At 41.6% G+C, this 13,581-nt stretch overlaps 1 protein-coding gene across 5 annotated transcripts in view; it reads left to right on the top strand.

Moving 5' to 3' along the window:
- The first annotated feature begins 774 nt into the window (after nt 1-774).
- Nucleotides 775-13,581, top strand: part of PCNX1 (pecanex 1) — a 175,995-nt gene continuing 163,188 nt past the window's right edge. For 3 of the 5 annotated variants that reach the window (XM_065941703.1, XM_065941705.1, XM_065941704.1), the window contains exon 1: nt 775-1,059. In XM_065941703.1, coding sequence (XP_065797775.1) covers nt 907-1,059 — 153 coding nt within the window. In that variant the 5' untranslated portion in view covers nt 775-906. The remainder of the gene's footprint in view (nt 1,060-13,581) is intronic. The other 2 variants (XM_065941706.1, XM_065941707.1) reach the window with 1 other exon arrangement.

Here is a 13,581-nt window from a genome sequence, read left to right on the forward strand (position 1 = left end):
CGGTTTATGGGCCAACACAGTTCTTGCTCAAATCGGGTGGTTTGTCGTTTTCAACCGTCATCAGCTGTACCTAATTCTTTCGGGCCTTCAATGAGTAGCTCAGATGTGAGCCTCTTGTTCCTTAGGTGTTTCCTAAATATCATGAGACGTCAGCTAGGATGTTAACCAGGTTCTAAGGACAAGGTTTCAGGGGGTAAAAGACCCGCTTTCTAGAGTGTGAGGAACGTGTCAGGTTCGGGTACCAGGAACGTACTGGGGTCTGCCACAGCCGGGACTCGCGGTCCCCGGAACTTCGGCAGCCCCCACCCCCGGCCCGGGCCCGCGACTGCGCGCGCGCTTCCCCCGGGCGCCGGCAGGAGGCGCCCCCGGCGGCCGAGGCGCTGCGCGCACCCGCGGGGACCAGCCCAAGGGGCGGAGGGAGAGGAGAGAAGAGGAGGAGCTGGAAGGGGGCGCGGCTTGCTCCCGGTCCCTCCCGGGCGCCGGGCCTCCTTCTCCGCCGGGCCCAGGGCTGGCGGCCGGCGGGGGTCGCGGCGGCTGCGGCGGCGGCGGCGCTGGCTGGCCGCCGTCGGCGGGGGCCTGGCTCCGGCTCCGGGTGTGAGGAGACAAGATGGCGGCGGCGCTGTGGAGGCCGGTCTCCTCCTCTTCTCCGCTCTCCTCCGCCCCGCCGCTCGCCGCCTCCTCCTCGGTCTCCTCCTCCTCGTTCGCTGCCTCCTCCTCGTTCGCTGCCTCCTCCTCCTCCTGCTGCTGCAGCAGCCCTAGCGACCGCCGAAGCGCCGGCCGGCTCTGCCGGAGCTCCGGAGGGGGATAGACGGGGCAGCTGCGGGCTCCGGCGACCCGGAGGCAGAGCTGGGGCCGGGGCGGGGACGGCGGCGGGGACGGCGGCGGCGGCGGCGGCGCCGGGTGGGGATGGGGTCGCAGACGCTGCAGATCCTCCGGCAGGGGGTGTGGGCCGCGCTCAGCGGGGGCTGGTACTACGACCCGCACCAGGCCACCTTCGTGAACGCGCTGCACCTCTACCTGTGGCTCTTTCTTCTCGGCCTGCCCTTCACCCTCTACATGGTGAGTGTGTGGGGGCGGGGAGGAGGGTGGCTCCTTCCCCTTCTGGCGGGCCGGGTTTCCCGAGGCCGGCGGGCGGTCGCGCCTCCCTGGCTCCCGGCCGGGTGTGTGTGTGCGTGCGTGTGCGCGCCCTCTTCCCCTCCCCGGCGCGCCCCCCCACCACCCCGCGCCCCTAAGGGCCCGCCGCCCCGCTCTCGCTCCCGTGCGCCCCCTCCCCCGCTCCCCACGCTCCGCTCCCTGGAGGGCTTCCCGCTATTCCAGCCAGCACGGGAAAAGCGGATCGGCAGCGGCCCCCACCTCCCGCCCCCGGGCGCCCAGCCCGTTTACTGGGAAATAGCAGCTTCCTAGGCCCCCTTCTTCGGGGTTCGGGTGGGCTGGGAGGGGGTCCTGATCCTGCCTTCTCCAGCCTTTCCGCGCCGCGGCTAAAGCCCGCAAGTGGGGCTCGCGCCTCCGCGTACGGTGGTGGGCGCCCAGCCTCCTGCTCCCGAGGGCCGCCGCGTCCATCCCTGGGCGCGCGTGCTTGTGTGCGCTCCGCGCCTCGGGCCCCGGACACTCACCCCCGCTCCCAACCCGGGCACTCCCTTCCCCTCGAGGCGTTCTCGCCTCTCCTCCCCGAGGAGGACCCTCGCTCCAGCTCGTCGGCGTGCGGAGCCTTCGGAGCGCGGGGTGTGGGGTGGAGAATGTGCGCCGCTCCGTGTGGAATGCATCTGTGGGGCGCCCGGGCTCCTCTCAACTCGCTTCGACGTGGTGGTTGAAAATCTGGCTCTCGCCCTTCCTGCCTCGCAGAATCCCGTTTTTGCTTACCATTGGTTCTTTTCTGTTCAGCTCCGTGGTCAGTGGTGGTTATTTCCAGGCCAGCTTTCGGGGGAGGGAGCGGGGGAGATACGGGGACTCTGGCTGGCATTTCAGCAGATTTGTTTGGGTTGGTTCAAGGCCTTGTGCTGATAGGAAAAGGAAAGCGCTGCCTGTTGCTGAATTCAGGACGATCAGTCTCTCCGAACGATCTAGGTTTTTTAAGCTTTATTTTGGCCGAAAGTTTTCTTTAAAAAACAAAACAGTAGGTTAGGGTGGGGCGTTAGGGAGACTAAAGGGTAAGAGAGGTGATACTTGAGCTTCAGTTGAAATCTTAAAGTAACCAGAAGGGAGGAAAGACTGGTAACTTTTTATTTTAGGAGAATGTCTTTGAAAATATTTCTGCCAAGTTTGTGGTTCTTCATGAAGCTGTAGTAAGGGTGCTGGATTAGAAAATCTGGGAGTATGACTACACCAAGTGTTAAAGGTGAGGATACCCAGTTCTTTGCTAAGTGAAGCTTGTTTACCCTAGTTGGCAGAAAAAGTGGAGGAAGATGAGCTAGATTATTCACATTCTCAAGCGATTTTTATTTGAATTGAGAGGGAGGGAAAAGCCGTTTTAAGAAAAAATGCTGAGTTACTGATGGCTTATTTTTTGAAGTTACTTGTTCAGTCTTGTCGCTTTCAGAAAATTTACCACAAAGTGTTATAATTTTCAATTAATTCTGGCCCGGAGTGTTAGTTCTATTTGCACTTCTCTATCTTCCAGGAATATGACATCATTAATGAACAGGTTAATTACTTTGGGTGTAAGAATCCTCAGGGTGTCACAGAGCTTTTCATGCAGTTTTCTTTTATCTCCAGAATTGTTCTCCAGATACAAGGATTAGTTGCTGTGTTCCAGTGTAGGGTTTCCATGTTCGCATGGGACCTGTGTTAGTGCCTAAGACTGTTTAATTAACAAGCATTACTAAAGGAAATTTAGAACGAATGTAAAGCAATGCATTGAGTTTACTGTTTCATTTTGGGAGTTTATTCCGTTAAATTTAATTCACAAATAAATATCTGAATGTCTGATGTGTGCTAGGCAACTTGCTGGGTTCTGGGAAAGTAAAATTGCTTTTCTGTCTTTCTTGTTTAAGTTAATGGCAACTCTACTCTTCCTGAACTTTTAAGAAGCTTTCCTTGATTCTTCTCTTCATTTCTCTTCACATCCAGTTCATCAACCAATCTTGTGGGTTCTCTCTTTAAAACCTAACTAGAATCCAACTAATCTTTGTCACCACCCCCTAATGAGAGTCACTGCTTCCATTCTTTATTCTCTGTTCTTCATAGAGATGTCTGAATGATCTCTTAAAACATAGGTCAGTTCATGGCATTCTGCTCTCAAAGCCACCCCGTCCATGTGTTTCCACTGCCCCCACTTCATTTGCCTTCTCACAGTTTTCCTAGCAAAATAACTGTGTCCCTGCCTCAGGGCCTTTGCACTTGCTCTTCTCCTTCCGTCTGGATGACTCCTTTCCAGATATCTGTGTGACTTATGTGCTGCATTTATTTCAGGTTTTAGGTATATGTGAGGATTTCCTTGATAACCTATGTAAATAGGAACTTCCCAGCTCCTGCAATACTTCCTAGCTCTCCTACCCTCCTTTTTTTAAAGAGCACTTATTACAAATTGGTTATGTATTTATTAATTACCCTTTAGAATGTGAGCTCTAAGAAGTAAGAGACTTGTGTTTATTGCTGTATTGTCAAGACCTAAATCAGTGCCAAGCAGATAGTAACGAACGATTACAAGTTAACAAAATACAGCTTTTGCCTTTGAGGAACTTCAAGTCTAGCTTGGGGATGATGAACAATTACAGGCATTAGAACTGTTGTGAGAAGGTCAGTACAGATGGCCCTGAGCTTTTTGATTGATCGTGGTCTAGGGGCAGTTGGCAAAGAAGATTGGTAAACTTTTTTTTTTTTTTTAGATTGGTAAACTTTTTAGGAAGCATTCTAGTACTATAGTATTGAGGTAGATAGTTTAACATATGCGTTAGAACCAAAATCCAGCATTCCATGTTAAAATCTCAGGCAGTTATAGATTATTTGTATGCTCTTCTGATAATAATTATAAGTGATAATGACTAGTAAGTATATGTATAGGTTCTTTATCCCAAACCCTGTTTTACTGATGAGGACACGAGCCTTAGTGACTGGTTCTAGCGGACTTTTGAAGCCATTTTGCAGCAGCTGTTTTCTACTCCCCTTTTGTTTTTAAAGATCTCTTTGAAGAGATTTATATTGAGTTAGGAAGAGTCTTAATGGCTTTTTGTATAGGAGTCACTTTTTTTTGTTTTTATGAGTAGTGTTTGTGGATACTTTGAAAGGTGGACTTTGTAGTTTCTGCAATTATAAAATTTTTAAGTAGTGAAAATCAAGAAGTAACTTTTCCTTATTTTCATTGTCCTTCTGTTTGCCTTAAGGCACTCACCCCATTTTATCTTGTTGTAATTATGTGTGTACATGATACGTCACAGATGGTGAGCTTTGTGGGTGTGAGCTTTGTGGTATTTTCATGTGATGGGAAGCAGACTGGAGTTGGTATTATCTTGATTTTTGAGTCTTGGCTCTGTTATTGATTTAGGTGCCCTTTAGCCCAGACTGTCCACCTTTTTGAACTTCGATTTACTCACTTGTGAGATATTTCATGGGTATTTTGTAAGACAATATTTATGGAATAGAGGAGATTATCCACCTTCAGAGTGACTGTCAGTCATTTGAAAGAGCTAATTAGAAAGAATCATTCGAAAAAGCTAATTAGAAGAGTATTTCCTCTATAATGTATGACTAGAGATTAGACAGTAAGTCAAACCATTATCTTCACACGTTGTTGCTCAATGTAATGTTTTCTTTTATAATGAGTTATATCCTTAGGTAACGAACCGTGACAATAAAATCTCTTTACTTAAGTGGTTCTCAGACTCTACTTGACATCAGAATCACTTTATTCAGTTTTTCAACTGTGTCCAACTCTGCGACCCCACGGACTGTAGCACACCAGGGTTCCCTGTGTTTCACTCTGTCCCGGAGTTTGCTCAAACTCACGTCCACTGAGTCAGTGTCCTCTGGTGCCATCCGGCCATCTCATCCTGTGTCGCCTCCTCCTCCTGCCCTCAGTCTTTGCCAGCATCAGGGTCTCTTCCAGTGAGTTCGCTCTTCACATCAGGTGGCCGAAGGATTGCAACTTCAGCATCAGTCCTTCAGTGAATATTCAGTGTTGATTTCCTTCAGGATTGACTGGTTTGGTCTCCTTGCTGATCACGGGATTCTCAAGAGTGGAAACAGTGACAGATTTTACTCTCTTGGGCTCCAAAATCATTGTGGATGGTGATTGCAGCATCACCTGGGCAAGTTAAAAATGTGCACCTTCTGATGTGAGTGATCTGGAGTGTGACCTATTTATTGTATTTTGTAAACACTCTGGGTCAGTATAGAGAACTTGACCAATATAACTCTGATTCCCAGCCCCTGACTTATATCTAGCTGCTTACCCAACATAATTTGGCCATTGCACAGGGATGTCTAAAATCTTTCTAGATTCTCTATTAACCCCACCAAAAAAATGTTTTCTTTTTGTCCTCTTAGTGGCGCCATCTTGTTTCTAGTAGCTCATACCATCCCCCTGTTTCTTGCCTTATGAGCAAATCTTACCAGTTCTACTGACAGAGCATCTCAGACCTTCCTTTCCACTTCTAGTTCATACTGGTTTTTGTCTGCACTACTACCTTGGCTTCTTTTCGTGCCCTTTTACAACTCTTTCTCCACAGAGGAAGAGGCAACAGTCTGTTAGGGTCATTCCCCTTTTATATGATATCCTTCAATTTTTTTTTTTTTTTTTTTGCCCTTAAAGTCCATCATCTTCACTGAGGCTTCACCGAGGCCTCACCAAAGCCAGTTCCGCCTTTATCTACAGTTTGTGAAGTTTTCCACTGTGTTGTGGTCACACCCGCCACCTTTCTGTTCCTTCAGCCTACTGAGCCTTCTCCTCCATGGGGCCTTTGCACATGCTCTGGGTTCTGAAGGGATACATCCTCCAGCCCTCCGCAAGGCTGCTTGCTGCTGGGGCTTTACAGCTGGTCTTAAAAGTCACCTGAGGCCTCACCTGGTATGCAGAAACAGCTTCTCTTTTCCGTCATTCCTTCCCATAACTTTCTTCTGCAGTGCTTATCAGAAACACGTTTCTGTCTTTGCTTGCTTGTTTGCTGTCTCTAGCATTCTCTGCTACCCACTGCCTTGAAAGTCCCTTGAGGGCAGAGGCTGCGTCTGACTTATTGGGCAGTGTATCTCCAGTGCCTTCTCTTGTGTTTGGCTTATATTAGGTTCTGAATAAATATTATATCATTATATGTGTGAACCTTCTTTAGACTTAACACCTTCACCGACCGTGTAGCTGGATGTGGGGTGTACTGTGGTAGACGGTGTTATATGGTAGAGTTACATCTTACTGGGGGTTAGGTTCAATATCAATATTCATGATGAAAATAAAATAGAGAATCATTTAAAAAATCAAATACAGAATGACTTGAAAAACCCTTAAGTCACTAAAAATGCAGCATATATTTTTTTGTGTATAAACTTTGTGCCATAATACATACATATACAAATATAGACACTGTATATACTGTATTAAACTTACAGAGAGAGTATATTCAGAAACTAACCCCTTCATATAAAATATATGAAGGCTTCAACTTTTTCTTCCTGATTATATGATTGTTATTTTCTCTCCATAGCTGATCTTTATTGTGTACTAAATAATAAATTCCTTATTAGTGACTAATTCTCTGAGGCTGCCAAGTCATTCCTTCCTAAAGATTTAAAAATATTTTAAAGATCAATGTAAACAAGATTTAGTTATGATGACTAAAACTGATGTTTTTATATTTTATAATTTATATTTCTTAACATGTTTTCCTTGAATTAGGAAAGTTATCATATATTAGCAACTGAACATGATTGTTAGTATTAGAGTGTTATTAGATTATTAGTATCTGTATCCTTTCAGTTCAGTTGCTCAGTCATGTCTGACTCTTTGCGACCCCATGGACTGCAGCACGCCAGGCCTCCCTATCCATCACCAACTCCCGGAGTTTACTTAAACTCTTTCTTTAGGAAAAGTTTAATGACTAGTGGATGATCTGTTTTGACCTATATTATCTTTGTTATATACCCTAAATAAATTAAGGGGTACATTGTCCAAAGATGGTTTACAAATGGAAGTTTTCAAGAAAGCATGCATTTTATCACCTTGTAGAAAAACTTGTGAATTTATCAAAGCAGTTGATCCCTGGCATGGTTTAGTGTCGTTTGTTAATGTCTTTGTGCCATTTGAGAAGTTATTCCAAGTTGTAAAATGATTCGGCAATTAGAAAACTAGGCAAGTTTCCAGTTTTTTTTTCCGAGCCTTTGAATACACAGATTTAATAAGCAGGTAGCTTGCTTTCTGTAGCTGACTTTACTTTCAGTAAGTTTTTCCAACTTTTTTTTTTAAGGATTTTTGAGACATATAGAAAAATCAAAAGAATTGTATCCACCACCTGGATTCTACTATTTTTAAAAATTCTATTTCTGTCTCTGAATTCCTCTTCCTGTCAAGATCTGCCCCCCACTTTTTAAGGGGGATGCATGTGAAGTAAGTTACAGACATTAGTACAGATCACCCCCAAACACTTCAGCACTCACACCATTAGATAGAGTTCTAAAAGTGAACCATTGGATGAATTTTGGCAAGTGACTTTGCACCTCTGTAGTGCAAGCCCATCACGTTGAAGAACATTAGCATCACCCCAGAAAGTTCCTGCTTGCCCTTTCCAGTCAGTTCTGTCACCCTGTTCTGATTTTTTTTCTTTCATAACTGAGTTTGGAACTTCATATAAATGGAGTCAGGTAGCATGTCCTTGTGTAGGTCTTTTCACTCGGCATGGTGTTAGAGAGCCATCCAGGTTTTGTGTGTCGGTAGCTGGTTCCTTCATTGCTGAGCAGTGTTCCTTTGTGTGAACACGCTCTAGTCTGCTCTTCTTTACCCGCTTTCCTGGGTGTGAGGAGGGCCTCTCTCCAGTTTTTGGCTATTTATAAAGGGTGACACTCCAGCATGAGAGTTAGTTTTATTAGAACTGAAAGAAGTTGCAAAACTTTATTGAACATCAAGAATGCTTTCTCTTCCCAAGTAAGACCCAAGTTTTAATTTAAAATAGCTGAGTGATAATTGTGTATTTCAGCCTTCATTTCACTTTTGTTGTTGTTCAGTTCCTAAGTCATGTCCTACTCTTTGAGACCCCATGGACTGCAGCGTGCCAGGCTTCCTTGGCCTTCACTATCTCCCAGAGTTTGCTCAAACTCACATCTGTTGAGTCTGGGATGCCATCCAACCATTTCACTTTTATTAGTCTTTAATGCTGTACTTTTATTTGCTCAGTATTTAGATTTTTGTTTTGTCAGTGCAATAGAACCTTTTTGTTCAGATGTAAATATATATGTATGGCAATTAGAAATTAAAAAGAAAAACCATCTGTAATCCCTTTCAGGTAGGCTGTTATAGTAACCAAAATGTATTTGGAATATATAAACATATATTATGCTTCCTCCTTACAAAAATGGGCTCATAAAATTTGTAGTTTTGAAGCCTCCTATTTTCACTTGACTATAAATTGTGAATGTTTTCCTGTGGGGGGAAAAAGGAGTTTTAATCACTCTGTAGTAAACTATAGCATGGATGTGTTACAGTGTATTTGACAATTTTCCCATTGCTGATTATGTAGATGGTAGTTTTTAGCTATTTAGAAAACACTAGGGTAAATATTCTTAGAGGTAAATCTTTAAACTAGTCTTTTGTATAAATCCTTAGAAGTGGACTTTTTAAAGTATATGCATATTTTTCTTTGATATATAATTCACTTTTATTGAATGACTATAATGAAAAAATAGCGGATGAGAGAGTGAAATAACTGCGTAAGATCACTGGGAAGGCAAAGTCGATTTGTGGTCCAGGGAGCACAAATAGTAAGCGATCATCCTCAGGAGGAGGAAAGGACGAATGCTGACAGCAAAAGGGGTCAGCAGTTGGTGGTAATTAGTGGAGGTAGATCTTCTGTGGTTTATGTAACCTCTTAAAGTACAGAGTGTTTTCTTTTGAGAGTGAGCAGAATGTGAGGAGCGTATTCGAGGTTTGAGGAGGTTCTCCAGAAGATGAAATGCTATCCTTATTTTCATGGAGGGAAAAATGTGTAGCAGAGATGGTAGAATTACTGGTCAGTTTCGAGGGTTCCTTTGAGGTTGGAGAACATGAGTTCAGAGTTGTTTGAAGAGGAATGCTCAAGAGAGAAATTGCGAGTAATCTTTACTTGAAGTTATCAGTGATAGAGGACAATCCAAGCCACAGAGTAGAAGATCTGGGGAGGAAATACAATTCATCAAGAGAAAGGGGCTTGGTTAGAACTCCAAAGCCCAAGAGCAGTTAAAAATCAGCAAAGGAAGCAAGAAGGCAGAAGGAAAGTGAAGGGAGGAACCTGTAGCAGAAGCCAAGGAAAAAATTTTTGAAAAGAAGAAAATGATCAAAACTGCCAACGATCAAAGAAAATGGTCAAGAATTGCTTTCCTGACAGATAGTACTAATTTAATTTTCATCAGCAGTATTGAGAATACTTGTCTGCCCACCTCTACTCAACATTTTGAAAAAAAAGTGTTATTGTCATAAATTTTTTTCAGTGGAATGTTGAATAAACCATTTATGTAATTTTCTGTTTTTGGTAATAGGCAGAATTTCTCATAAAGTACTTTTTAATAAAAAAAAAATTTTTTTTTAGTCCAAACTGAAGATGCTTACTGCACTGATACATGTCACAAAACAATTTTTATTTGATTTTTTTATATTCTCTGTACTCAGATAATTTCCACAATAGGTAATTGTTAAACAAGCAGAAATGTTTTGAGAGGAAATTGATTGCTTCGCTCTGTTATTTTATCCAAGTTAAATCACATGGTTTTCCTGTATCTCTGCTCATACCTGGGAAGGCAGAGAATTCTTTTGTAGGTGAGCTAGGACTCCTGGGTTAACAGGGCGGTCACACTAGGATGGCGTAGAGTGGTGGTATGGAAAAGGGCAGATTACAGCAAATATTCTGTAGATTTTACTATACTGTTACCTTCTTTAGCAGATGAATTGCTGGTGAATTTTACCAGACCACATTGGAATAGTTACTGCTTCTGATTCCTCTGCTTGTCACCCTAAAAGTTGATTAAATGCTTTCTTTGCTGGGATGATAAAACAGTTCATTCTTTCTCTCCTTCCTTTATCTTCAGAACCTTAGGAGTTGCATGTTTTATAACTTGTACCATGGGTACTAGTCTCTGTTGCTTAATGTTATGGTAAGAAAGAAAAGAAAACTTAGGGGAAAGCAAGCCATTTCCTTTTGAGGTTTTAAGGGGAAAAGAAGTCCTATTTGTAGAGCTTAGTACAAACCAAATAGAGCCCTGAGTGCCAGCTGCCCTGAGAATAGGCAGGAATATTAGTCACAAATTGGAGAAGCTTGAATTGTGTATCTGGCTGTTTTCCTAATCCTCCTCATTCCTTGAATGTTGTCTAGACATAAACTGAACAGACTCAAGCACTGTAGTTATCATCTTGAAAACTTTGTATTTTGAAATAGTTTTAGGTTTACAGAAAAGTTGCAAAAACAGTAAAGAGAGTTGTTATATACCCTTTGTCCAGCTTCCTCTAATATTAAAATTGTAGATAGCCATGGTGCACTTGTCAAAATGGAGAAATTATCATTGGTGCATGTAGCACTATTAATGAATCATGGACATTATTTGGATTTCACCACTTTTTCTATTAACGTCCCTTTTCTGTTTAAGGATCCGGCCTAGGATTCTGTATTGCATTTAGTATCATCTTTAATATGGCTTGCTTTCTTTCTGTTTTCTCTGACCATTCCTCTATTCTTTGAGGAATTTTACAGTTTATAACAATCAAATTGTCTTAAAAGAAAAATTAGTAAAAGTTTTTATGTCTGTGCTAGGTACATTTTAGATGGACAAAAGAGTATTTTGAATGGTTTTTAAATCATGCATTTAAAAAAAAAATCATGCATTGACCATTGACCTATGTGAAGCTATTTTTAATTGAAATATTTTACATATGGTATGAAATAATTTTAAAGATGAAAAAGATTTTAGACCCCACTCACACAAAATGGACATTGGTGTCCATTTAATGCTGTTTCCCTAATTTATAAATTAGAAGCAGTGGGGAAATGCACAATCATATTACACAGTAGATTGTGAGTAATCTCCTATGTGTCATAGAGTGCTCAGGAATTGGAAGGAGGATGCGTCATTTCCTAGAAGGCTTTATGCAGAGGGTTTATACATTCACAACCTTAACTGTGTGCTGGGCCCTGTGTTAGGCCTTATGGTGGGGGATCTTTATGAAGTTTGTTATTTCTGCTGAAACATCATTTCTCATGGTCTTGCCACCAGGCAAATGAATCTTTGTTCTGTGAAAAAGATTTTTTAGTGAAAGAATACCTGTTCTTGGGCGTAATGGTTTGCTCTGCTGTCAAGTATTTTATTGTAATATATCCAGCATATTAAAGCTTTCTTAAGCTTTGTTTAATCATTCAAAGTTACAGTTCCTAGAATTTATAAAACTTAACATGATATCTAATATGGGTAGTGTTTTGTTGCAAATTTACTTCTCATTGTTGCTTTGCCTTTGATTTGGTAATCTTACACAACTACCGACAAATGTTCATAGCATCGTTTTTGTTCACATCATAATGCAGTGTCAGTGTTACTCAGACTTCATTGTGGATCTGTCTTCGCTTTCTTTCTTGTTAAAGTATATCTGTAGGTAAACTACTGAAAGTCAAAGTAACCAAAGTCACAGAAGTGCACCACATGGCTCTTCACACTGTTGTAGCCATTGGCAGGTGGAGTTTAGTTAATCATAACTTTATATATTTTTGCGGACTAGTTGAGTGAGAATTAGAATTCTCCATGGGATGATTTTAAGCTACCTGCCCTCCACTCCCCTGCTCATTCTGAGTACCTGCTCATCCCTTTTCCTTCTCTAACAAAATGCATATCATAACACAGGAGTGGGGCTGATGTTGAGATACTCCTAAGTCAGCCTTCTTTGTTTTGTTTTTAAAGGAAGTTACTCAGCAGCTTTAGAAGATTATTAGGAATTCTTTTTATTTTCATGACTAATGTTTGTCATGACACTCAACTTGAGAATTGCCGGCCTGCCCTATGACTCAGGCTTCTACACAAGGGATAACATAGAGCTGCCTTTACTTTTTTTTTTTTTTAGAGCCCACCATCTGATAACTGGGAATTAATTTACCTGCATTCTTATTTTGCTTTACTCAATAAACCACTGTCAGGGGGAATTTCCAGATATGTGTATTTTGGAAAGCCACTCTGTCTAGATGTACCAACAGAAAGCCTATAGATGATTGCTAGTGAACACCTCATGCTAACAGTCACTACCTGGGACGTTTTAGTCTATTTGTGACTATATGAAAATACCTTATTGATTCCTGCTTAGGTTGCTGGTTTAAGTCATCTCCTTTTTTTCCAGCAGTGAATAAATTACTGAATAATTTTGATTCTGGCTGAAATAGAGACTTTTATGGTACTGGTAATAGTAACACTTATATGGTGCTTTTTACCCATTATAATCCTTGAGCGAGCGTTTCACCCTCCAGTTAAAAAACCGTTAGGTTTTTATCATGAAAATAATATTAGTTATAGAAATTGTTCCAGGTGGTACTCAAGTATATAGAGTCCAAAATAAAAGTACATATAGTCCAAAGTAAGGGTTCAAAGTAAAAGCAAATGATGCTGTGGCAGTACTGTGGTACACATTCATATATTTAAGGTTTTAGTTATGGAAGTTTTATAGCATAAGTTTCTAGAAAAATTGCTGGGTCAAAGTATGTACATTTAAAATTAAACTAGATGTCAGATTATACCTCAGAAAATGTTACACCAGTTATATTCTCACTAGTGTATGTGATAGGACTCATTGCTGTTTATTTTCACCAACATTATTAGTGATTTTTGATGCTGTTTTGTAAAATGGCATCTTGTTTTGTGTTTCTTTATTAATAGGTTCTTTGAATATCTTTTTATAGATTTAGTAGACATTTATATCTCTTTTCTTTTAGCTATCTGTTGTGTCCTTTATCCGTTTTTGTAAGTCATGTTCTTTTTTTTTGTCAAATAATCCTTTATTATTTTAGTCATGTTCTTTCTAAGTGGTTTTGAGAGCCCTTTGTGTATATAGAAATTAGCTCTTTATTATGTATTAAAACTTTCCCCTAATATGTCTTTTAGCTGTATGATTGAGTTTTTTGAGCATATAAATTTAACATTTTTAGTAGTCATATTTGCAAGTTTTCTTCATGTGATAAAGACCTTCCCTGTTAACAGTTTGTTAAAAAAGAAAAATTCATGTTTTTGTCTAATAATTTATAAATTTAAAAATAAATTTGCCTGTGTAAAAAAGAAGCTCTAAAAGATGGTGCAAAGTCACCCTTTTTTATCTGCCACCATCTTCCCAGTTTTCACTTGCACTGCCTCCCATGAGAAACCACTGTGAATAGTTTCTTATGAATCCCATTACAGCATATAGATTCAAATTCAAATGTCTGTCTCCCTCTCCTATCACTCCATTCTATA

Source organism: Muntiacus reevesi, chromosome 7 (genome assembly GCF_963930625.1).
Source record: "Muntiacus reevesi chromosome 7, mMunRee1.1, whole genome shotgun sequence".
NCBI lineage: Eukaryota > Metazoa > Chordata > Mammalia > Artiodactyla > Cervidae > Muntiacus > Muntiacus reevesi.